The 26,011-nt window shown below is 39.9% G+C and overlaps 1 protein-coding gene across 4 annotated transcripts in view; it reads right to left on the bottom strand.

The window, feature by feature from the left end:
* nedd4a (NEDD4 E3 ubiquitin protein ligase a) overlaps positions 1-22,836 on the bottom strand; it is a 28,863-nt gene extending 6,027 nt beyond the window's left edge. The window contains exons 1-17 of one of the 4 annotated variants that reach the window (XM_085761921.1): positions 22,474-22,836; positions 21,006-21,079; positions 19,656-19,734; positions 19,511-19,549; positions 19,232-19,285; positions 6,332-6,382; positions 5,840-5,901; positions 5,560-5,662; positions 4,704-4,867; positions 4,495-4,624; positions 1,842-2,009; positions 1,595-1,678; positions 1,242-1,361; positions 781-984; positions 417-494; positions 176-230; positions 5-63 (exon numbers count right to left, since the gene is read on the bottom strand). In XM_085761921.1, the coding sequence (XP_085618047.1) occupies positions 5-63; positions 176-230; positions 417-494; positions 781-984; positions 1,242-1,361; positions 1,595-1,678; positions 1,842-2,009; positions 4,495-4,624; positions 4,704-4,867; positions 5,560-5,662; positions 5,840-5,901; positions 6,332-6,382; positions 19,232-19,285; positions 19,511-19,549; positions 19,656-19,734; positions 21,006-21,079; positions 22,474-22,521 (1,572 nt within the window). In that variant the 5' untranslated portion in view covers positions 22,522-22,836. Of the gene's footprint in view, positions 1-4; positions 64-175; positions 231-416; positions 495-780; positions 985-1,241; positions 1,362-1,594; positions 1,679-1,841; positions 2,010-4,494; positions 4,625-4,703; positions 4,868-5,559; positions 5,663-5,839; positions 5,902-6,331; positions 6,383-12,093; positions 13,922-19,231; positions 19,286-19,510; positions 19,550-19,655; positions 19,735-21,005; positions 21,080-22,473 lie in introns of those variants that run through there. The other 3 variants (XM_085761929.1, XM_085761902.1, XM_085761913.1) reach the window with 3 other exon arrangements.
* Between the last annotated feature and the right edge of the window lie 3,175 nt (positions 22,837-26,011).

Below are 26,011 nucleotides of genomic sequence, written 5' to 3'. Positions count from 1 at the left end.
TCACTGGTCCAGTTATAGCTGAGTTCTGTAATCTGGGATCATCCCATTGTGTGGTCCTGGTGTCTAAGAAATAAAATCATCAGAGGCCATTAATATATAAATAAATAACAGAGAAGACACTCATTATCAAATGAGTCATAAATGTCTTTTTTTTAGTATTCAACGTTTGACGCACTGTGATCTATGTAGAATATCCTCCCATCAGTGTGGACTCTCTCCTCCCAACCAGGCTGCGAAATGAAGACAAAAAGGTGCATTTAGACTATTACATACAATAGACTGCCCTGTCAGGTCTGGTAATATATAACAACACTGAGCACATTGAGGAACACTGTTCAACGTTTTTGCCTGAGATCTAAAGTGATCAATGTTTTCCAATTGATTGGTAGATGATTTCCTGTAATTGATTAACTTACTGGCATAGCACCGAGATCAGAAGGGTCAAGTGAGGGTCTCCTCCTCATCTGTACAGGAATCTTTAGCCTGGGATCTTCCTGTTCGAAAGGAAAACAAGACAGGCATTGTTTCAGTCCAACAGGAAATGCTCACACAAGAAAGTCAGTGATAGTGAAAGAGACTCTGTTATTCACATATTTTACATAACTCAAGTTCAGATAAGTTAAATGGGACACTTTCTTGTTGTGGAAATAAAAAACTACTGGCTTTGCATCTGTTGCTGGATGTTTTTCTACTGACATTCTTTAAAAACCAGCCGCTAGTGGACATTAGAGAAGCTGCTCCCCCAAGAGAGAAGCCCTATAATGTGCGTTGCTCTCTCACCCAGGTAGTCGTCTTTGTATTGTGGTCGATGAAGAAGGGTCTTCCATTGGGAGCGCTGCGAACTTCCCATCCGGTTGGCAAGCCTGATGTGCCCTCAGGACTTGGGGTGTGCTGAGGAGACGCCTCAGGGGACACAATTTGGGGCGGTGTGGGGCTTTGGGATGAACCTGCACCACTCCGCGCTGCTGGTAACTCCGAGGTTTTCTGTGCAAAAGAAAAAAGTATATCTTTGGATTTTAGTTAAAAAGGTATAAAAATTGACATGCAAGGTGTCCGTATGACAGTATAAATAAAAAAGCCCGCTGAGGGGTGTCATTTAGCTCAGTGGGTAGAGGCTATAGTCCTCGCCGCAGCAGTGGCCCTTTGCTGCATGTCATTCCCCCACTCTCTGTTTCCCCATTTCCTGTCTCTCTACAGCTGTCCTATCAATTAAAGGCACAAAAATACTTAAAACTGTGTACCTGAATGAGGGGTCGTGTCCATGTCGTAATTCGACTGTGGTGGTTGACAAAGTAGCGTCTTCCTTTACTGTCCCTCTTCTCCTCCCAGCCTGGAGGGAGCCCAGCTGAGGCTGGAAACTGCTATTGAATGACATGAAAACGAAACCAGTGATCAAAACTGAAAACCTCAAGCTCAATGGCCTAATGAATACTATTTCTTAACTTCCACACAACAGGAAGTGACAGAAGCCTTGACCATTGAAGAAAATACCTGTGAGACTTGAACACTTTTGTCTGTACACTGACACAGCAACATGCTGATGAAAACACAGAATGTGGGCAGGGGTCATTTCAACAGAGACTGAAACACTCACCACAGGATTAACAGGATGTTCCTCTCTGGCTGAAGTCTGGGCACTTCCTCTGAGACTGGAATGGCTTGAATTACTAGCGTGATCCTGCAACATTTTGAAAGACAACAGTCGTTACTTGGCCAATTAATGCAAAGATACTTTCCACTCCCTGTGAAAGCTCATGGTTCATATTAATCTCATTAAAAAAGTCTCTCCCCCTCTAATTTTTGGTAACCAGAACCTTATGCTGTGCACAACAATGACTCACCGTCTGGGAGGTGCGCTGCTCGCCAGCTGTGGCTGCAGAAACTTGCATGTTTCTCAGGTCACCACAGAAGGAGTGATACTCCACAGGCGTTTGGGCTGAAGGTGACATTGGCTGTTGGTTGTTGCTGTGGTACAACGTGGACTCATCCTCTGTAATCACCTCCCAGCTCTACAAGGTTGGAGAGAGAGAGAGAGAGAGAGAGGACACACCGGTGAGGTGATTCAAGGTCATGACGGAATGACGAATTAACCAGTTTATGTGTGCAGTGTCGGAGTGCAGCTCTGTTCTGTGGCAAACCTACATGTTGGTTTGTTTAGTGTTGTTGACAGTGGTTTTCCTCAAGTGCTTGTGCTAAAACTCCCACAGAGGCCTGGTCTAAGAGGTTCAAATCTTAACCCTGGTTTTGAAGAGTTATTATGACAGTGGCTCACTTCTTACCAAGGTAAATCACCATGGTAACTCAAGCTGCACATATACTGTAACCCACTCCTGAGGAGGGTGCATTCAAGATAATAATAATACACTTTATTTGTAAAGCACATTTCACACAATATATTGTAGCTCAAAGTGCTTCACAATAAAAGAAGGAATATTAAAATAAAATAAGAACATTTAAAAAGAAACATGACAAGAAAAGAAAAGAGATAAAGCAACAATAAAGTACAGAGCATTAATGATGTGTCAAAGCCATTTCGTTGGGCTTTTGTATATCATCATCCTACAACAGAGACTGATTGAAGCATAGAGGTCCAGCACTTGTTGCAAAAGAATTGAAAGAAATGTTTAAAAAAGAAAAAATAAGTGCCTACAAAAAAGGAGAAAGAGAAAAAGAAGGGAAAAAAGATAGATAGACGAGCTGTGTCCATTGCTATTTTGTTGTTTGTTGTTTTCTTGTTGTTACTATTGAAATAGTGTATAATATTGGTGTTGATACTAAGCCAATGCAATTATAACTAAAGAAAGGGGCAGGTACTGTAAGTTTTTCTTCATCCTGCTCCTTTTCATTTATGGTGATTATGTGTACATCATGTAAATACTGAATGTGCAATCATGTGAAGCACTGTATGTAAACCCTGAATGGAATACATTGAAACAAAATGAAAGTTAAGTTTTTTCATTTTCTCCAACTGAAACGGTTGAACTGATTCACACCACAAGAATTCATTGAAGCAGTTAGTTTGTATTTTGCTTAAATGCTCCATGCACTTTGCTAAAGACCAGGCTGTAGTCCCTGTTTACGGCAGGTCATATGCTGCAAACACTGCTCATTTTTATGTGAACGCACTCAGGAAAGTTGAGTTGAGCCGATAATCATCATCATGTGCGTGTGCGAGTTGTTAGGACGCTGAGCTCTGCAGTACAGGCCTCTGGACTACGCTGCTATGACCCCCACTGCCACTGCAGAGATAACAAAACAAACCTCCCCCATTCCTCACACAATAAGCATTTTTTTTATTGTGTTGTGGACAGGATATGTGAATATTCTTCTATTCTTTGAGCCCAATTTTCACTCTCCTCTCCATGTAGCTTTGTTTTCTGCCTCTACCAACTCCCGAGGGAAAATATTTGGCACTTAAACCATTAAATTCCCCTCTATGTTCACCAGATGTGTCTCTCTGTGGTTTGGTGCTGCACAGGTAGTGTACAGTGGGGTTTTTACTTTTTAATTCTGGAGTCTAAAGTTGCTGCCTTTATTTATACTCACTTTATACTTATACACTTTACCTGACTAACAGTTAACAGTGTTATCCTGGATCTTATATCTTATACAGTGCCTTGTCTGTGCACATGCTATTTATACTGATGTGTGTTTCTATGTCATTTTGCGTTTCTATGCTTATGTTTTAATGCTTTTTTTCTGTGATCCTATGAGCTGCAACCCAAAATGCTGTTTGGGACATTAAATAAAACTGAGCTGAAGAACTATGCAAGTTTGGTCGCTAAAATCAATACATGGAGCGGTGGATAACGTTATATAACATACACAATGTTACGACCTGTATGTTTGTGTAGTCTTAACTGTCATAAACAAAAGATCGCAGGTAATGGAGTGCGTTTGTGTGCCGAAGCTGCAGAGACAAGAGCTGGGGCGGTGGCCAGGTGAGACGCCAGGTGGAAGGTAGAGAGCCTCCATTCACAAGTCACAAGTCATGTATTTAACCATCACAATTACTCCAGATCTTTTTAATTAAAGCAGAAGTAAGCGATCCAGTCGTTTTGGCTAACTTCTTGTCAGCCGATGGAGTTAGCAGTCCCTGCCCTCGTCCCTACATCACCACATTCACGCGCATCCCTTGGCTGCACTATGCCGTTCTCTCTCCTCATTGGATAAAGGTTGTAGGATACAAGAAACGTTTTCTCCTTGGCTTACAGCAGAGCAGAGTGACTGGCAGACCCGTGTTTCAGACCAAACACTCTATATAAGTGATTGCTGTCGGAAGATATAACTATATACTTATATAGTTCACTTATATTAACACAAATATTCCGCTTACTTCTGCTTTAAGGTAAAAAGGTAGCCTAGCCACGGGAAAAATCCTGCATAGTTTCTCTTTAAGTTACCGTCATAAAATTACGATAATGAGCTTAATGACACCAAACAGGTAGATCTCAACAATAATGGAAATTTATAAAAAGAAAAAGTTGTGTTTACCTCAGGAGACTCCTGTGTGGTGTCCTGTGCGGTGTTTTCATCAGGGTCTGAGATCTGCCTGCGCGTAATAAATGCATGCTCCACGTCCGTGTTATTTCTCTGTCTTCTTTGCATCTCCAAATCACTGTCCCTGTTCAGGACACACACATCAGTACTGTACCACCAATGACAGTGGTGTATCTTTGCTTGGACCATGGGAGAAGTCTTACTGTATTGTGGGTCGTTGCCACTGTGTGGTTCTGCTCTCGTGATTGACAAAGTAGATCCTTCCCAGGTTGTCTTGACGCTCTTCCCAGCCAGGGGGCAGAGGGGGCAGCAACTGGCTTTGCCTGGGCCCAGACATGTCCTGAGTCTCCAGAAGCTCCCAACCAGGCTGCACAACATGTTTTGAAAAATTTAAATTCGGCGTGGCATCAATTGGACAGAGATAATATCCTAAAACCAGCTGCTTAATTACACGCTTTCAAAACGCCTTGGCAGCCAGGGGAAAGTTCACTGGCTCAGATGAGGACTAGAGCTTTCAGTTGGCTGAAACTCATTCTAAAGAAAATGACACGGTGGTTTAAATATGAAATGGATTCATCGACTTACCAATGCAATTCAATCTCAAACAGCTCATATTACTAGTGACCATTGATTGCTGAATACAATAACAATGCCAAGATTCTGTATGTGTTTTCAATATGATCCTTGTCATGTTGCAGCTAATAAACATGCATCAGTGTGTTTTTTTGTATAGATCTGGGTAAAAATGTGCAGAATTGTATTAATTAATTTATATTGTTCACAGTTACAGTTCGATCACACTTGCTGTTACTCAAATACACGTGCAAGTAAAGAAAACAAAATCTTGCAAAAAATACCCCACAGCTATTTTGGAGGTTGCCTTTCTTTTTACGGTCACCTTCAATTTTATTCTGGGTAAATATACAACAATTAAATGTCAGAATCTGGTTTATATTGTAAATTCATAAAGGACCGTGAACAGAAATCTATGATGCTTTGGTTCAGTTACAGGAGGGTGATGAGTGATATTTGTTTGTGTGTGATATTAGCCAAACTTACGTCGGCATCTTCAGTCTGATCTGCTGTTTCCTCCTCTGAGCCAGAGTTTTTTGGCAGGTAGGTCATTTTGAGACGTAAATGACCTTTGACTCTGGACTTGTGGCTGCATGAGAAACAGAAGACGTTTTTGAACGAGCAAGAAATAAATACTGTCAGCAATGATTGAGAATAAAATATGAACTTTGGCCTATCATTGTTCCTTCAAATAAATATATATGTAAAAATGGAATGTAAAACAGGAAAAAAACAAACAATTAAATAACAATGAAATCATGCCAACCTTCGTGGGTGAAGCAGAAAATCCTTGAATGTGTATGGCCTTTCTGTATTAGGATTTTCTGTCTGAGAAACAAACAAGAAACAAAAAAAACTTTAATTCTAACACTTTCAGAGCTGCAAAATAAACCTACTGCTTGGCAAAGTATCATAACAAAGTATATTTAAAGATACTATTACATTTAACAACAATGACAGTGTACCATGTGGGCTAATGTGGGTGTTGTATTTATAATAAAACAAAAGCAAGGCTGTAACATAAACATGACCGACTGTGTTTCCAAAACTATAGACAACGATGTGGAACAGACACTCGACTAAGGGTATTCGTGTTTATATTTAAATGGCAGTGTGGGTGAATTTGAGGTCGAGAGCATGTACAGTAAAAAAAAAAAAAAAAAAAAGGTACAGCAAAAACAAAATGCACTCAACTTACAATGAGACAATGACATGCAAAAAACAAAAGAACAAGGATTTCCTGCAACCTAGGACTCACCGGTATCTGATTCAAGGGGACGTCCACCTGTCCCAGAAAGTCATCACGTGTCTGACAGAGACAGAGAGAGTGAAAAAAACAGTCATTGTTATCTGCTCTTCATGACACCATCTTTAGAAAAGATTTTAGTGATATTTCATTTCCTATTTCTGTTGTGTCAGGACATCTATCTATGATTCACTATTTCTTGTGACATTTGCTCCCTTCTTTCCAGTAAACTTTCCTCATCATTAGACAGCAGAACAGACCGAAGCTCTCTCTTATCCTCTGCACTAACACTGCACCATTCTCCTACTTGAGACAATGTCAGGCAGTTGACTCTTGTCTATTTCCATATATATTTAGTATGTAGCCCAGACTACCAGCCCAGAAGTGAATGGCTGCTCTGTGTTAGTGCTAGAGAGGCTGTGACCAAAATAATGAAGCATTTGTCAGATAAATTGTCTTTGCTTTGAACGCGTCGCACATTCACTGCGTGCCTTTACGGCAGCCGTTACAGCCTTGAAGGCAGAGAGGGCTAACACTCTGCAGTGTGAGAGCCAACTCTGCGACCAAATTAACACCCCAGCAGGTCAGACTGTGTAACGGTGGTATAGAGCGTTTACATAGGCAAATATATACGGAAGACTCCTTTGTCCTGGCTTTGTACTTCTAACAGTGTGACTACGAACAGTGATACAATCTAGGTCAAACGCTACATGTTCATCAGGAGTGACCAGTCAGAATAACATTTACATTCATGAAACCCATTCAAGTATCTGCGACAAATTCTAACTACGGTACAACAGCAGGTCCCATTTCTTAGAGTGAGTTTAATGAGCAGAGGTCACTGGTGGTCCAGGGATGATTTCTTTTTTTTTTTAATCTATGCTACAGATTGCTTGTAATTTTGTTGATTAGGGAATTAAATCTTCTTCAATGGCGGCACTTACTGAAAATCACTCTGATGAAATGGAGATCATAGTGTACAAAGTAGAAGTGCAAATAACAAAAAATTGAAAATGAGTGAAAAATGTGCTGATTTTTCTTTATGCAGCACTTCAGTTTCAAATTCCCTTTTTAATTTGTCTGTTTTTTTAAATGCAGTTTTAATTATAAATTAAATCTATCTATCTATCTATCTATCTATCTATCTATCTATCTATCTATCTATCTATCTATCTATCTATCTATCTATCTATCTATCTATCTATCTATCTATCTATCTATCTATCTATCTATCTATCTATCTATCTATCTATCTATCTATTCTCCAGTGTTTGTTATATTGCCATTTCAGTGAGTTACTATAAACTTTGTACACTTTGCTGTGTTTCCTTGAAAGTGAGGACCTTGAAAATACAAATTTTTTTAAAATCTGTTTTCAAGCTTCAGTACTACTGTCATTAATGTCGGATATATATCTTCAAAAAACAAGAAAGGACTCGCAACACTGTATGAGCTCCCAGGATATATTTCTTTCCACATCCCACAGGCGTGGTCAGTCAAAGGAAGTCAAAGTTTGTTGTATATTGGTGTTATTTACATATGGCCTCTACAACGACCAGTGAACTGGGGATAGATACGTGTATATAGTACAAACAGTATATGTAGTGTTTTCATATAGAACATAGTCACGCATTTCCTTCTGGTTGTGTATGATCACAACAGTTAATGTGAGTAATGAGGAGAAAATGAAGACCTCATTTCGACTAAATGCGACACAATAAAAGGACATTGCTGAACTTCAGTGTGTCACATGTTGTCTGCATGACTTATCTCATATCATAACATTGTTGCCCAGGTCCTCTAACTCTAAAACCACAGTGAATTTCTTATAATAACCCAAGAACACGTCACCCATTGATTCTGTAGTTTACAATAACAACAATATAACAATATTAAACCATTTTCTACTGTCGTTCATAACATGTAACACTCTGCTCAGATGATCAAACCCAAACTGCACTATCACAGACTAATTGGGCAACTGACCCCACAGCTTAATAACCTCAACTCATAAACAGAAATTGATATGGAGCTAAAGGCTAATGCTGACAGAAGTCCCTGCTGATTAAAACCCTCACAAGACCATTCATATATCTCTGACAGACAGAAGCTTCCTGGATTGTAGGGTGAGATGAGGCCAAGCTTAACAAAGAGTAAGAGGATACTTTGGACAAATGAAAAGACTGCCCAAGATAAAAAAGATAATCATAGATGAAAAATCATTCAGAGCATCCCTGAAGAGTCATGTGACACTAAAAGCGACTCAGTTTAGCATGTGGCATTAAGCAGCGCTGACCCCATACTGAAAGAGGCCGTGGCAAACGGTCGGCTACAGACACATGTTTTGGTATCTGAAAGAAAGCTAAACGATATCCATCTCGGCTCGGCAACGACAAACTACTTTTGACAGGTGGACTGCAGCTTGTGAAACTTAAACTTCTTAAGAGCTACACGGCTAATGTTAATGGAGCGGTGCCATAAAGCAAGCTAAAGAAAAGTTATATTTTGGCAAACATGCTTAGCAGGGAAATGAAAGCTGGCTCATGAGACTGCCAGAGCTGTGAGGGCCTCTGTTGTTTGTTGTGAAAAAGTTAAGTCAAAAATGTAAACTGGTGTGAGACGAGGTTCTGGTTTTCCAGACCTGGAACCATTTGCTTTCATTGCAGGAGACAGACACTTAACGTTGTGCTGCCTGCAACCTTCATTTGTTATGCTGCAGGAGAATATATAAACATAGCATATTTATTTTAACGCCAAAATGAAGAAAGACTTCATGTTTTTCCTGACTGCAGGCTATATTCCATTTTACCAACAGTTTAAAACCTAAAACTTAAGCTTGGTGTTGAGCATGAGGGGGAAAGGACAATTTTTTTGTTTTTTGGCTGCACCAGCCCTATAATCACTAATGACTGACTTTTCATAGTTCCACAAATGCAGTGTCCATGCAGTTCACTTTTCCTGCGCCTTCTGAACAATATTGTATATTAGCTGTGATCTAAGCAGATGACTTGCTATTGCATATCCTGGACACTAAAAAATATATAGAAGCGACCACGGCTGCTGATAACAACAACAACAACAACAGGACTGGTGAACCAATAGTTTGATCCAAGGAAATAACAAACACACATGAAACAGCAGCAGAGCAGCTTGAAAATTACTTGGAAGACGATGACACTTAGTTGTCTCACGTTTAAGTCAGAGTTTCAAACCTGTTTTAGTATCTGACACCAGAAGCAGTAAACCATGTGAATGAGACCTGCTTCGTTGATAACTGGACTGTTTTTTTAATACTGCATATGTGGGAACAGAGGAAGGGAGAGAAGCTAACGGATAAAGGGCTGACATAAGACAGAATATAAACAGCCTATGACTATGACATGGTCCAGCCATTTACCGGGATTTGACCTTGTCCTGTCTTGTTATAATGGGTGACTGATCTCTTTAAACCATGTTATCACTTTTAAAGGAATTTGAGTTCCGGCTTTAACAAGGAAATGCAGCCGCCCACCCCACCCCCCCACTTCAAACACTGCGGCAGCGGTACAAAACTTCAAAACTTGGATGGTCAACAATGGCAAGTAGGTTATGTTCAATGTTACATCCTGGAATTAATTGTTGGCCCAAAATTTAGCATAATTAAAATTTCCGAAGACCACAACCTCTTAGTAATTTATCAAATCATTCACTTATTAAAGAGCTAAATTAGCCTATACCTTCATTAGGTTTTGTAAGGCTATAAACTTTTCAAACAGCAAAGAGATTTCTGGTTCACTCTCACCCGACTGGTGTAGGTACTGTGGCCAAAGCTGGTTGTTCATTTACTCATGACATGATATAAGAGGTTATGAGGGCACTGTAGATAAGAACAGCAGACCTGAAATTTTCATAAAATTTTCCATTACATGATTCTTTTTAAACACCACAGCCAGATGCATCACAAGTGACATAGTCCAGCTAAACAGTTTGTTTTTTTCCTTTGATTTTGAAATAGCATTTGAAATAGCATTTGAACAAGTCAATATTGATTGTGATATGGACCTGTGTCTGAAATAAAGTTTATATATATATATAACCCTGAAAGAAACCAGCACCAACACAAACATCTGGCCTGTATACTGTAGGTCTAGGGATAGGGTAAATTTTGTTTTTGTTTCATCATTGTCTGACAGAATTATCATCTTAAATCAAAAATTCTCTCTGGTAGATATATAAACATTGGATTTAAACGTTGTTTGATTTGTACGCACTGGGTGACTAATTTGCGAACACAAAGCTCATTTAGCCACATTAAGTCAATAAAGTCAGCAGCACCAATTACTTTAAAATATTTTCATTTAAAAGATATGAGAAACACTTTTGCATGTGTTTCCTTGTTGTTTAAATGATCATGTACTTGATTAAAGTCACCTTAAGAGTCTGAATCACACTGTTGTTGCTCCGCTGTGAATGGGCACAAATGTAAACGAAGGTGTGTAGTATTTGATGCAGACTTCCAAGAGGGAGGTGTGTGACATGACACTAGACTAACTATGCTTGAAGGACTACAGTATGAACATGAAAGTTAAAGTGCAAAAATACAGGTGTAATATACTTGATACTTGTTTCTATTTGTCGCCAGTGAAACTTTTGGATGCGTTTTAAAGCATGACAATACAATCTACATTTACAAAAGCAAATTTAGACATTTAAAAAGTAAGTGAACTGGCTAATTACTGGAGGAGACTTCTCACTTGACAACCTGCTAAATGCAGGGGTGGGGTGGGGGGCTGACACCTGATACTTCACAAACACTGCCTGGCAGCGGGACCCATAAGGAAGGAACACACCACCCCTTTTACTGGGAAAGGCTCAGGCTTCCATCTTGCCTACATTACATTACCAGCACCAACACACACACACACACACACACACTCACAGACACACACACCATGTCCACAGATGGCTGACATGACTGTGCGCTGCTCTAGTATCATGCTGTTAAATTTGAATCCACGGGACTGGGCAGTGCTTCAGACCACCAGACTATCTGGAGTCAGGGGGAATATTTCAGAGGCACTTTATTTATATCAGCAAGGGGTACTGCTTTTCCCACCACTAAAATTAGCACGGGTAAATACTTAAGACGATTACTCATAGCGCTAACAGAATAATAAAAATGGAGAACTATTCTAAAGTTGAGGATGAGTTCACACTCATACACAACAGATAAACAAACTTGCAATGTGAAAACTTTTCGTTCTCATTTATGTTTTTCTTGGAAACCAGTGTGCAATTGGATTTACTGTAATGTAACTGAAAACCTCTGAATGTTTGTCCACATTGGGCTTGTTAATTGCATGACTTAACTGTAGCGATCTTCTCAGTTACCGAATGTCGCTTTAGCTTGTGGTGAGCCTAATGGCCGACACTGAGTAAACAGAGTTTTAAGGATTTGAATGGCGGCAACAGTGAAGGAGAGCAATGTTACCACAGCTTATTTTTCAATATTAAAAATTTTCCAATGTCAGAAAAAGAATCTCTTGATTTTGGTTTATCATCAAAAAATCAAAGATCTGAAATTTAGCAAATCACCAATTTATGGATTTAACATGTGTAGACCTGAGCAGTCGAACCAAAGCAACATGTAACCTGCTTTAACCAGTTCAACAAGATTTTATATTTCATGTATCTGGAAAAAAACAGTCAAGTCAATGTTTGGTTTTGGGCTTTCTGGCTCATTCACGGTGGCCAAGCAGCATCAACTAATTCCAGTCAAGAAATTTCACACTCACCTTGGTGTTTTGACCTGGACTCTTTGATGTATTATTCACTTTGTGGCTTGAGCTTAAATCAGTAACAGAGCTGGGCAACTTAGCTGGGCAGCAAGGAGACAAATGAATGTGCACATGTGGAGAGCAAGGGCTGCTAAGTTTTGGGTTCGAAACATGACATGAAATTCCAGTGTTGGCGTAGGGCACCTCCAGGGAAAAGCTCCTTTGTATGGCATGGTGACAGTGCTTTTCCTCTGCCCTTTCCTGGCCTTTTCTGTACAAACAAACGTTATGGTTTTTCTCCAATGGTTTCGTCGAGGAGAACAAACAAGCAGAAGTACTACGATACAGTTTTTTGTGAGGTTCATGTACACTCTCGGGTTGTGTGGCTGGGTCAGGAGGGTATTCCATATTGACAGTCGCTGTGGTTGTAGCTCCCTTCCCGGATATTATTGGTCTCTGGTGGGCGAAGTGCAGCAGCACGCTGCTAGAGTGGCGATTAGATCTGTCTAGAGTTGATGACAGTTCCATTACTTTACTCCTGTCCTCCATTTTGCATTTTGGTTCATCCTGTAAAGGAATATTAAATTGCACCATGTGCTTGGTGTCTCCGGCTAAACAGCTTCCTTTTGGGAGATGGTAGCCACATATTGCCGTCGTGGTGGACCCTTTGCAAGTCACTTCCTCGTCATGCGACCCCCTCGCTGGTGGGAGAGCAGGTAGAGCCACTGGACTCACAGGGGAAGCAGGTGGGGTGCTACAGGGGCTCTTTGGAAATATAACCAAGGAAGAGCACCGTCTTAGTGGGACCTTGGACTTGCAGCGACAGAGTAGACTCTTCTCCTGGGTGGTCCTGTGTTTTTCTGATGCCTCTGGTTCAAAGATGCTGTTGCTGCTACAGTACCCGGCATCACTGGCCATGCTGCTGCTGCATGAGCCTCCATCAGAGCCAGTGCCTGCTCCTCCTTCAGTACCTCCCTGGTCTCCATCCTCTACAGCGCCATTCAGCTCTCCATCGAGTTTACCACAAGGCTGAAGCGAGATTTGCAGAATGCTCTTCTTATTGCATCCACCGGTGTTAACCCTGGGTATGAATACTGAAGAGTACTGCTGTAAATGAGCATAGTCTGGTGACAGAGGAGTCACCTTCAAGTGAACAGAGCTGTGCGCCAGACTCTCTGTGGGGCTACGAGCTGACACACTGACTCCACGCTCCTCACCATGGCTGCTGAGGCTTTCTGATAGAGGGTCCGTGTTGCTTCTCCTTGACGCAAAATGCAAGCGGAGCCGACGTGCCATTCGTTTAACTCTCTAATCCCTGCAGCGCCAGTGAGAGCTGCATGATCAAACTTGCTGGTAGGAAAAAAGGAAAGCAAAGCAACTGCTCCGAGCTCTGCTCTGTGATCACAATCATTAGCGGCTGTACATTGCCAAAATAGCTCTGGTGACAACCTACATTCCTCTCCAGGCTGATCTCAGCTTTTAGTCAGAAGAGGTCAGTGGTTCTGTTTGGAGGCATGACCCAAACATACGACCTTTGAAACTAGAGCATTCCCGTAGGTTAGCCCCTTTAAGGAGCTCAAACACTATATGGCAAACAAAACAACACCGAATCTTAAAAAAGGACAGTGTCCAGTGCTGATCTGTTTTTACAACTTGAGCTTAGCTGCTAGTTAACTGTACCTCTTGAGTCCCAGTCAGATTAATACCTAACAGCTTGTCTTTCCCAGCCGCCTCACTCCTGTTTACCCCAGTGGGGGGAAAAAAAACTACAAAAAAACACGAACAACAACATGGTAGCTCTGTGCGTTGCATCTTAGACTTGAAGCTCTAGCAAACTGTTACATCTGCCTCAGGCCACTCACTCAAGACCCTACTTCCTGCTGCAACTCTGCTTCTAATGTTTCTGCTGCTTGGTGCCCCCACAAATATTTTTACCCACTGCTATTGAATTACAGGAAATCAAAGGGAATGACTTTCAACATAATTCTGATTCAAACTAAAAGCTGGGCTGCAAAATAGCACAACAGGCACATAAGAAATTCTCCATAGCCTGTGAAAATTGTCGACGGCAAGAGTCATTAAACGCAAGAGAAGAACTAAAGCTATAAAATGTTTTTTGGTCTTTACAGTGGACAGATAAGAATGACAAAGAACTGGGATTGCTTTGACAGTGACATGACACCTGTTACATGACACCTCATGTAACAGTCAGTGCTGGTCTGATTTCCTCTCCGTGGCTGTTGACAGTCCTAGTATTTATTAATGGCAGCCTATTGAGCCAGACAGACCTATTTCAGGACATTACTCTGCTACCAAATCAGTATAATGTTTAATAGTAAGAGGCACCGCCAGGATAAAAACATGATTCACCAGAGAAGACACATCACGTCTGCAGTGGACCTCATCGTTTATTTTTTAAACCAACACCACGAGCTGATGGGAAACCTCGTGACTGGATATTAATTGCTCATCTTGCCAAAAGCAGGTTAATTGATGGTGATGCGAAAGCTATAAGATAAGATGGGTGACGCACACCACACAGTTATGCCAAGTCATTAGGTAAGGCGCCGATAATAAAACGTGACGTTTGCAACCAAACGATGGTCATGCCCAAAGGAAACACAAAAGGAAAGGCTATATATAATGATACTCTTTCGTCAACACGTTTGAATGTCATTAAAAAGTGCGTCAATAATGGTATTGATAAGCAGCTGGTAAGCAGGTATTAAACCAGTACCAGTCATACAAAGCACCACACAGGAGACAACTTTTTATGAATGTAGAATTATGGCAAGAAATAGTTGATTTTTCTCCACCAGTTGGTTTTAGTTGACACAGATATATTGACCATGTTCACAGCGTCGCCATCTTTCCTTACGTCATCAATCGGGGTGGGTAAACAAACCGTAACTGCTGAGTCCCTGGCTGCAAACCGTACAAATGTCGGGAGTCTGATAACCTTTCATTGCTTTCCGGTTGATACAGATTTAAGGAAGGCATGGGTTGTTAACGTCCAAAGGGACATCGGGCCATATACATCTAAGTAAAACGACATTTGGGTTAAACTGATTTGAGTTACGTAAGTCGTCATTAGCCGCAACTGCTAACGTTAACGGTAACGTTATGTGAGTCTTCCCACCCCGAATGATGACGTTGTAAGCAAAAATGGCGACGCTGTGAATATGGTCAATAGCAGCTGAAATTACGTTGCTACACCCAGACTGTATCTTTCTATCTACTATAATATTGCTAAGACTGTGTTACATTGTCCACTATTTAGTAATGGAACAAAAAAGTGGTGCTCATGACATGTGCACTATGTAACAATGCAATGCTGTAGATTTTATGGATATAAAAAGCTACTGTTGACTACAACAACTTTCAGTGATGAAGCAAGATGATTAATGATGATGACGACAAGTAAGCGTTGGAAATCACTGTCCTGTCGGATCTGTTGAGCCAAATATTGACAAGAATCTTTCGTTGACTCCCCGCGTGACCTTTCAGGAGCATTATCTGTATGTCCTATATAGTACAGCTGTTCAGTTTTTCTGTGATCAACGTGCTGCAACTCGGCGAGCCACTACTCATTCTCAATAACTATTAAGGTCAATATTATTAACTACTGAAAACGTTCATTATGTCTTCAGAGTTATCAAATGTTCTTGTTCGTTAAAGACAAAGTAAGGTTTTATTTTTACCTTCACATGTTTTGACCGCTGCCTTTATCATCTGATTAACCACTGTTATTTTCATCCTTGTGGATTATGTGTATGTTTAATAAATTAAGTACTGCGATCTGCCTCCTATGGAGCCTTAATCTTGAACTTTCACTGGTGTCTTACTTCATTTCTTTCTAGAATAAAACACAGACTATCGAATTGGACCATTATCATTTTTTAAAAATACGTAAATCCAATTTCCTTGTTACTGGAACGGTTTGTTCTATTTGTTTTGTCATTGTTTTATGAATTGTACGTACTGTAGTACTAAAAACCTACAAGGTAATCAGGCTCTTCACCTCTCATGTAAAATATCCCACGGTATAGCTGTGGCATAAAGTGCACTGAATACAGCCTGAAGATGTGTAAATGCCTGATTCTATTTTTAAACTTTTAAACTTATCAGCCTGATCACACCTACAGTATACCTCAGAGCATACTCTGCTTGTCTGAGGACAGGTCTGACTACCAGCATAAGTCTGGACCATGTGTTTCCTTTTTTTTCTTTACAGGAAACAGTGGATTTGATTTGCAAAGCACCATTGCTCCTTTTCCCCCTCTAGCATTCAGCTGTCTGTAAAAAATTCTTCCTGAATTCTTTGTGAATCTGTTTGTGCAGACAGTTGGACAACAGTTGTTTACAATTTCTGTCAGTGTTTCCATTACCCCACCCTCTCTATTTGAATTCATGGACGAGACAGTAAACACAGCAGGTTTTGCATATGGTGATGTTACGTTCATAACCTCTATCCATGCTCTGAAATGACATCTTCCAAAGTGCAAGTTTTTGTTTTTGATGTTTACTATCTGTGAGTATGTCTCCACATCGTGGTGAGGTAACTTGAAACCAGGAAGAAGCTCTGGGGTATCTGGAGGTCCAAAGAACGTGATCGAAAAGAGAGAAAAAGACTTGCAACAGTGTACCTGCGCCAAATTAAAAAAAAGTACTTTATAATATAAAACGGACAACGGTTCAAGCCGGCAGGGTGTATCTGGAGGTGTAGCCTCAAGTCTTCATTCTCCTCCTTCTCTAAACAGTCTAACTTGATCGGCAAGCAGCAGAGGTGTTGAACTACCATTTACAAAGTGACTGATCAGAAGCTGCAATGTTCAACATCACTCTCAAAATAACAGTGAAGTGTTTTGTTAGTAAAAGTCTTTCATAACATCTACCTATTTACATTTATGTGGTATGACATAATTAACTGTATTCCCCTGAAAATAACATTCACATCAGGTCATTTTTGTTGGAGGCCTCTGTTTACAGCTAAATACCTGAACAACAAGAGAACAGTTACATTTCATCATCTCTAGCTGGCAAACAACAAACTCACTCATCACAGCCAACATGTGGTGAGAAGTGGGGCAGTCAGTGCAGCTGACTGTTGAGGTAAAATCACAATGAACACCGATGAATGACAACATTGATGACAGCAATGATTACAGGAAATTTGTCCCTGTCTATTCTACACACACACAGTGTCGGCCGATTACACCTATTACACCTTCTGTTTTGTACAGCAGGAGGATTGTTTTGTTTCATTTGATTTGTGTGATTTACCCCATACACACTGAAATACCAAGCCAGTGTTTTCAACTCTGAGGCCAATTTGGAAAAGGTCCATATAGGGGTGGATAAAAATACCATTTTAGTCTGGACAAAGGGCTGAAAGAGAGAGGACATAATGCACAATGTGGCACAAGAGAAAGTGTTAGAAAAAGCAAAACCTAAAATCTGCTAAAGAAATATCACACATATCTACCAGGCCACGCTTCGATATTTCTTTGTTGAAATGCTGATTGATGGTACTGTTACAGGAAACTCACAATGGCACTAGGTGAAAGGTCAAAATGTGGATTACTAGGATTTATCAGTGTGACCGGTAAACAGCATACGTCATATCTTGCGAGAGGGACGACGGGGTAACCCAGTTTCATTCTGCTCTGCTGCCTGGTGAGAGAAATAGGTTTCCTGTCTGCTGCTCTCTGCATTTCTGTTTGGCAGAATACCAGACACACACACACACACGTTCACAGAAACACGTTCGCAGCACTGACACACCCTCCAAATAACCACCCAAATCCACCTGGAGAATGACGAGGCAGATTTGATTCAGTCACACCCGGGTTTGTTTTACCACGTGACTGTTAACCCTGTGACGCGGTGACAAATTCTAGAAACATTCAAACTAAAAATAACAGAGTGAAGAGGGAGCTACGTTTACTTGGTCTATATGTGCATGTGACTCTGTGGACTATTTTTTTTTTGTGTGCGTGTCCTACTGAGGTACTGCAAAAAATCAAATCTACACCAAAACATGTTCATCTGCATCTGTTCAACGTTGCATACGCTCCTTTCTAAACGAACCAGAGGAAAAACAGACTTTACAAGGACACAACACACAAACAGAGAGAGAGAGAGTGGAGCAAAACAATCACATGGTTTTGTTTTTTACTGCACAGTGTTGTAGAAATATGACATATTGTACGAATGATCACAACTGGACATTTGACACATAGCTGTGCTGTCACTTGTCTCTTCTGACAGCCTCCCTTGCTGCTGAGCAGACTTAACCAGTAAGACAGGTTGAAAGATATCCCCAAACAGAACTGCAGGGCTCCAGAGAGGGCAACACTGGGGTTGAAACAGCTCAATGCTTAGTGTGCACTGCATAACCAATCAAAGGACTCCTTTCTACACAGATAACTGTGCATTAAATAAGAGGACACCAGTTGATAGTGGCATCTTTATTCACTGCCCGTCGGCTATCGCTTAACTCGATCAACAAGTACACAACCACCCAAAATGAACAACTACACACCCTATGTATACGTGTCACGACAAACCAATTTACTACATACCACTCTACACGTAATATATCCATTATTATCTACTTGTACCATATACAACTCTTGTTATGTTCTTCAACAAGTGTAAGCGGCGGCAGCATTTACAACGCCCTTAAGGCAGCCAGATTTGCCCGTATTTACAGTTATGAAAAGCGCACACTGACTGGAGGATACCTTCATCTACAGAAAAGTGACACATTACTTTGTATGCAGGTGCTCTGCATGGCGTGTGCACAACTGACTTTGGAGTATCCAAACCTTCGTCAGACTATTTGCTGGTTTCAGGATGTTTGTTCACCCAAATCAATGTTACAACCGCCACTTACCACGGGTCAGTCTAAAGCAAAGGAGCTCTTTAAATTGTCTCCGGGGCCAGTAGACCCGTCAGTAAAGAGCTTGTTTTTAAGAACAATTCAGTTCATAAAACACATACTTCTGTAATTGTAACTGCTATTTACCAAGGTTAACCACCTTTTTGTTCTAACATTTATAGTCTGATATCTCAGCACAACAAGCTACAGCCCCAAGAGTTCAGTATAATTAAATTTATACACAGAGAAGTTGAATACAACTTAATTACTCACCAGGCGGTTCTCATCAAAAACCTCCAAGAGCAGACGATGCTTACTGGGATTAACCTGAAACGTAACATAAACTGTAAAGCAAAAATGCAATGCTGGGTTCAACCAACAATGTGACTCATTATAGTTGAATATGATTACATAAAGTAAATTAATTTAGGTCTTTGTTGTAAAAAAAAAACACAATGATCTTCTGGAACATACACTACACTAAAAGGTTAGACATTCACACAGCACCAGAGAGAAACATGTTTGATGTTATTGACTTCAAACTTCACTTACTCTGAAAAAGAATTCCTCGTTCCATTTTGGGTCCAGTGTCTGCAAGTAACACGGGATGACGTATAAAAATTGCATCAAAATAAAATACCTACAAGACCACATATAAAGCAACCATAGCTGAAAGAGCTGATATTCACTTACTCACCTTTTTAATTGTTTTAGTCTGAAGACTCGTGATTTCTCCATTGACGGGGTCGTAGAGGGACAGCCTTGTGTATGGATCACTGCAAGAAATTAGTGGGAAACATTTAGACACATTGTGTAATGAGTGAACATCCATCTGGAAAGATTCAAAGTGTTATGCACTGTTATCTACTTTCTGTGCTCTCTGCATTTTAGTGGTTTATGTGATTGTTCTGCTGCGAGTCACTACTTGATTTCAAAGGGAAGAAAAACACTACACATTATTCTCTGATCAGATCACGGCCTGCACTCAGACTCGAGAAACATTAACATAATGGGTCCAGCTACTCCATGCTCGAAACAAACCTGACTGCAGTTGTTATTTTATAATAGTTTGAGGCATTGTGACGCTATAAAAACCACAGCCATCAATTATATTGTCCATTACCCAGGATCAGTGCCACTTTAAGTCTGCAGCAATAGTTGTCATTTGTCATTTTATCACATCAGAGACAAAACAGGGAGATGTAACATGAATGATTAAGCTTATAGCTGAATGAACATAAGTATACAGTCGGACAGAATCACTATTTCATGAATCTTGATTATATGACATTGTGAGAATATGATTCGGGGTTATGGAGAGGTTTTAATGAAGAGTTTTAAAGAAAACTACAAGTAGCACAAAAACAAGGTTTTAAGAGGTCATAACCAAGACATTAAGGCAGAAATGTCACGAACTGTTTGTTGTTACTAAAACTCCCAACAACATGCTGATTAACCTATTCAGCACTTACTGTAGCCTACTCCCAATTCCTGCTTTTAGAGGAAATGCCTTTGTTGCAAAAAACCACACTGTCTGCGCAACATTTACCAGGAAAACATTTTCGGTTGAGTGTTTTACATTAAGATTCCTGGTAAGGCTGATTGTGGATTTCATTTGTTTCACTTGAGATTGCCTAACCATAAGGATTTTCTCCTCTTTTATAGCAAATTCCTGATCTGAAAATAGTAGAACAAACTAATTCTCGCCCATTAGTTAAACCAATAATACAAAAATACAGTACTTACACAATAAACCAAATGTTTAGATATGCCAGTGAACAACACAGGGCTTAATGGGATTTATCAGGAAATGACAGACTAATGAAACAAACTTATTTGTGGTTCAATGACAAATGGCTGCTGTTAATAAAAAGAATCACTGTCTTTAAATCAACAAACACCAACTTCCTGTCACTATTATAGTTTAGAGGATGAGTTTTGAGCAATGTCTGATTGTCGAGCCTTACTACAGATAAGACAAAAAAAATGACAGGGCATGATCACCACATATACAAAGGTAGTTTTTTAAAGAAAACAAGTAACTTACCTGGCTCCAAGAATGTCTTTTTTGGCCAGTCCAATTCCACCGACGACTTTCACTTTTAAGATTCTGGTGTCATCCTAAAAAAGATAAATAAAAAATACTATTAAACTTATGAACAATAAAAACCACACAAGACATGGGCACTCAATAATGAGATAAGCAAATAAACAATGAAACAAGATGTGCTGATATTGAACTAATGCTAAAAATTAGGACCACACTCAATTCTGATGTGATGTTACACAGTGGCAGTGCCTGTCTGGTAATATTGTTCTGTGTTGATTACAGCTCAGATGATTGGTCAATAAATCAATCAGAAGATATTTAAAACATACAATACATACAATCAACATACATTTTCACACTAACACAACATCAACCAATGACATATCAGTTTTACCGTTATTCATTTTGTTAGGAAAATGCCAGAAAACAGTAAAACAAAACAGTTGTTTCATTTGTCCAACTATTCAAAGCTCAAAGATATTGAGTTTATTATGATGTATGACATGTAAAAGAATAAAATCCTCATACGAGAGACGCAACAAACCACAATTATGTGACATTTTTACTTGAAAATTGCCAAAAAATTACCATTTAGTCAAAACAAACTCATCAGCTAATGACCTCATGGTTTTATGGCCCTTATGTAGACGCAACAAGGTGCCTCTGTCCATCCATACACTGTATATTATCAGTCAGTCCAGTCAGTGTCACATGCTCGCCGTTCACACCCCCCCAGTACAATCAGTGTTACTTTTCTCTGAGACTCTGATGTAATGTCCTGACAGTACTTGTTGGCTCTCATGCACATTTCCTGTCAATAGCCAGCCTAGTTGTTAAGTTAGTGAATCACCACGAGATTTCGCAATAATCGATCTAGTGTGTGCTAAGTTATAGAAACGACACAACAACAACGACGGGCCCCCAAAGCATAACGTTAACTTACTGGCGTCTGGATCCCAGGGAAGTTGACAGTATTAATGATCATTAATGAGATATTTGAGAGTTTGGTTATTGTTGTTGTCGCTGTGTGTAAGAAAGAGGACGGGAAATAAGCTCAGTACTGACTGACTGACTGAGGGAGAGAGGGAGGGAGGCGGTAACAGCCTGTCAGAAGCCTGTTGTTGTTGGGTTTCCTGGTTGATAAACTACAGTGCACAGCTGGAGCTCTAACGTTACTGTGACAAAAAATAAATAAATAAAAAAGTCACGGATAGGAAGTCACGACTTATCAATCTCGTCGACTTTTTTTTTTTTCTTCTTTTTTCTAAATGACAAAAGTAGCCGAGACAAAGCTCAAACTGTGTCGACTTCACAACATTTCCCACATACATGAACCACGGTAACTTGTTAGCCAGTTAGCCTAGTGAGCTAGTTATCTGGCTAACGGCTGGATCACATGAGCAGCAGCCTCGTTAACGGCTGGAGAGAAAAAAAGGGGAGAAAAACCGATTTATTATTATCTTACCTCGTCTGCGGGCAGTCCTCGGATCTGTGGAGAAAGTGCAGCCATCATAATATCCTCCTCGCCCGCCTTTTCTTCTTCCTCCCAGAGAGAAAGAGAGAGAGAGCGAGCGGACAACGAGGAGAAGAAGGAGAAGAGGAAGAAGACGTTGGTTGGTTGACGACGGTCGTCCGGCCAACGAGGGTCGGTCGCCTCGCGTGCGGTTACTACGCCTCTATTATTCCTCCTCGTGCGTATGTGTGTGGGTAAGGTTACGCTGGTAGGAGCCGTGAACCTGACCCTTCACTTAACTGTGACACCGTCTTCACTTACTGTATCCCTGCTCTATCCATCCTCCTCCTCCTTTTCCTCCTCCTCCTTCCTCCTACTTCTCCTCCTCCTCTTGTTTCCTCCCCCTCCTCCTCCTCCTCCTCCTCCTCCTCCTCTCTCCCTGTTTGTTACCTTCGCCCTGACATTACAGCTTTGGAAAAGTACTGGGAAAGTAATGTGAAAGTTAAGTAGTTAATTATTTTATATTACATTCAACAGATGCCAAAACAATTGTGCAATAAGATTTGTTTACTTTTTATTGTTGTTAACTTCTTGTTTAACTACTTAAATGCTGTTGGCAGTGGTGTTGTAGGCCTAGTGGGTATAGCTACTGCTTTTTTAGGTGGGTAACTGGCTCTATCACATCACTACTATATAGTTAGATAGTTTTGTTGTAGTGGGTAGATACCATAGACTGTAGACACTGAAATATTAATGCATTTTCAGTGAGTATACTGAGTAACGTATGTTATATCTGAGTATCACATACACCTCTGGCTGTTAGGTAGTTTAGTCCTGTGGTTCCCAAATAAAGGGAGTTGCAGGGCAAGTCTGGGATTCAGATGTGAATCAAAACCTAACTTTTGCTAATAAATTACCCATTATGCTTTGATTTCTCTAATATCTGTGCAAAATTGGATGTTTTTTTGTTTTGTTTTTTCAGTGGGAACTTTGGAGAGGCCACAGCTGCATACTGGGAAAAACATCATTACACTCTTACTGGATTTGATACTGATCTGTGTCATATGGAAGGAGTATAACTAAGGTAAAGTCAGTGACCTGATGTCCCTCTTCTATCTCAGTCAGATTTACTAACAGCAACAAAAAAGCTGTATTTACAGCGGGGAAAATAAGTATTGAACACATCAACATTTTTCTCAGAAAATATATTTCTAATTGAGCTATTGACATGAAATTTTCACCAGATGTCGGCATCAACCCAAGTAATGCACACATACAAAGAAATCCAAACATTAATGTCCATAAATTAAGTTATGTGTAATAAAGTGAAATGACACAGGGAATAAGTATTGAACACATGAAGAAAAGGAGGGGCAAAAAGGTATGGAAAGCCAAGAAAGCAGCTGGAGTTTGTCAGTATTTAGAATGTAATCCTGTCTCCTATCAGTGCAAAGTAATATCTGCTGGTTTAGTCCTGATTGATGCCTTTTAAAAAGGTTTCTCACCACCAAGGTGTCAGACAATAAGTATTGCATGATAGGTAATGGCAAAGAGCTGTCTAAGAGCTGTCTAAAGACCTACGCAACCAAAGATTTCAGACAGAAGAGTCAAAACAATAATCAGAAGGGTTCCCTAACAGTCCAGGACCACTGGTGGAGAGCTCCAGAAAGACCTGGAATCAGCAGGTACAGTTGTTTCAGAGAAAACAATAAGTAATGCACTCAACCGCCATGGCCTCCTTTTCTTCATGTGTTCAATACTTATTCCCTGTGTCATTTCACTTTATTACACATAACTTAATTTATGGACATTAATGTTCAGATTTCTTTGTATGTGTGCATTACTTGGGTTGATGCCGACATCTGGTGAAAATTTCATGTCAATAGCTCTATTAGAAATATATTTTCTGAGAAAAATGTTGACGTGTTCAATACTTATTTTCCCCGCTGTATAGTGTACAAACAATTGGTCAGACATGTTTGAATTGTATTATTATGTTTGTGTTAAGAACTGTTTTGTTTGAAATACCTTCACAAAAATCTCTACAGTTTTTTTGCTCTGCTTTACTGTATCAGAATTTAGTTTTGAGATGTGTAATGGTCACATGTTGGTATGAGGATGTGGTCGCACTATCTTCATTTACTCATGGGCGGTAACGTGTACCGGTAAGTTGATGGTCACACCTCTTGATGAATCTCACGCAAGTGTTAACTTTATTTTGACAGATTAAGAAGATTGGAGATCATAAGACATCAGCCCTATATGTTACTGCATAAGTAGACAATAAAAGTTAAACATTAAAAAAACAGCATCTTCCCTCATTCATGGCGCCCCCTATGGATGACAGTGCTGCTTGCATTTATCTATATGTGGTACTGTAACACTCCTACATAAAGATATGCATTTGAATTTATTTTAAAGAACAAAAGTATTATCTGCAAATATTATTCAGACAGAATATCTTCTGTCAGTTACATTGCTATGCATTAAAATATTGTTATTATTGAGGCAAACTGGATTTATTACCTAACTAATTTCAATCAATTTACATATGGGTTAGATTAATCTGCAATATTTTCCAGTATTCTCACCTTGTAAATAATTATACAGATTGTGCTCATCATTCTATATTCTGTATTTAGCTATAAAGCTTTCAGATGAATATGTGGAGTGAAGGTACTATAAATGTAGAGGATATGTAAGAAGCACAAACAAAGCCAATTAAAGTGCAAAAATGTCACTTTGGTTCAGTTTTTAAATGATTAAATGTTCATAGCAGTTACCAGCCACCACAGTGGGAGTGGTGACATTAACCAGATTTACAACGATTTTGTGTAAGTGCTGCACAGGATTGATTTTTTTCTCGTATTGTTAATGGCCGCACCATATCTGGTGAGCTGTTATCGTGTGCAGCCACTTTTGGCTCGAGCACAGGACGTTTGAAGCAACGTAAACAGCAGTTAGTCAGAAAAGGGCAGTGGCTCTTTGGGCTGTCATCAATCAAACAGTCAGTTTTGCTCAGACAGGGCACAGTGTTTTGAACTGGTGCACCGAAAACAAAGAGTTCAAGTTTCAGCTGCCACGCCACTGTACTTGACCGGGACTGGTTTCCAGTACGGCTTTAAATGTCGTTCGAGCTCATGTCAGAGTTGCAACTATTATTGAGCAGAACTTTAATGTTTTACATTTACCTCAAATTAAAATTTGCACTGGAAATACACACGTATTGAGATTTAAGATTTTAGAAATTAAGATTTATGCAGTATGAAGGTTATATAAGTGTCAGTGTATATGAATATGAGGTCACCAAAGTTCATGCACTCATAAGAATAACAAAGGTTGAATTCTTTTATTTTCATTTTTATGCAGATATTAAAGAAAAAACAATTCCAGGATTCTGAAGTACTTAAAAATGTTTATTAGTGTTAAAAAAGTCTTTAAAAATCAGTATCAATTAGCACTTCCTCTTATAAAATCACCTGCTAAATTGCAAAAAAACAAAAAAAACAAAAACAGTCCCCTGTAGACTGAGCACAGCGACGTGACTACA

Source organism: Trachurus japonicus, chromosome 3 (assembly GCF_045865225.1).
Source record: "Trachurus japonicus isolate A0001 chromosome 3, Traja_1.0".
Classification (NCBI taxonomy): Eukaryota; Metazoa; Chordata; class Actinopteri; order Carangiformes; family Carangidae; genus Trachurus; species Trachurus japonicus.
This window is presented reverse-complemented; position numbering and strand designations above follow the sequence as displayed.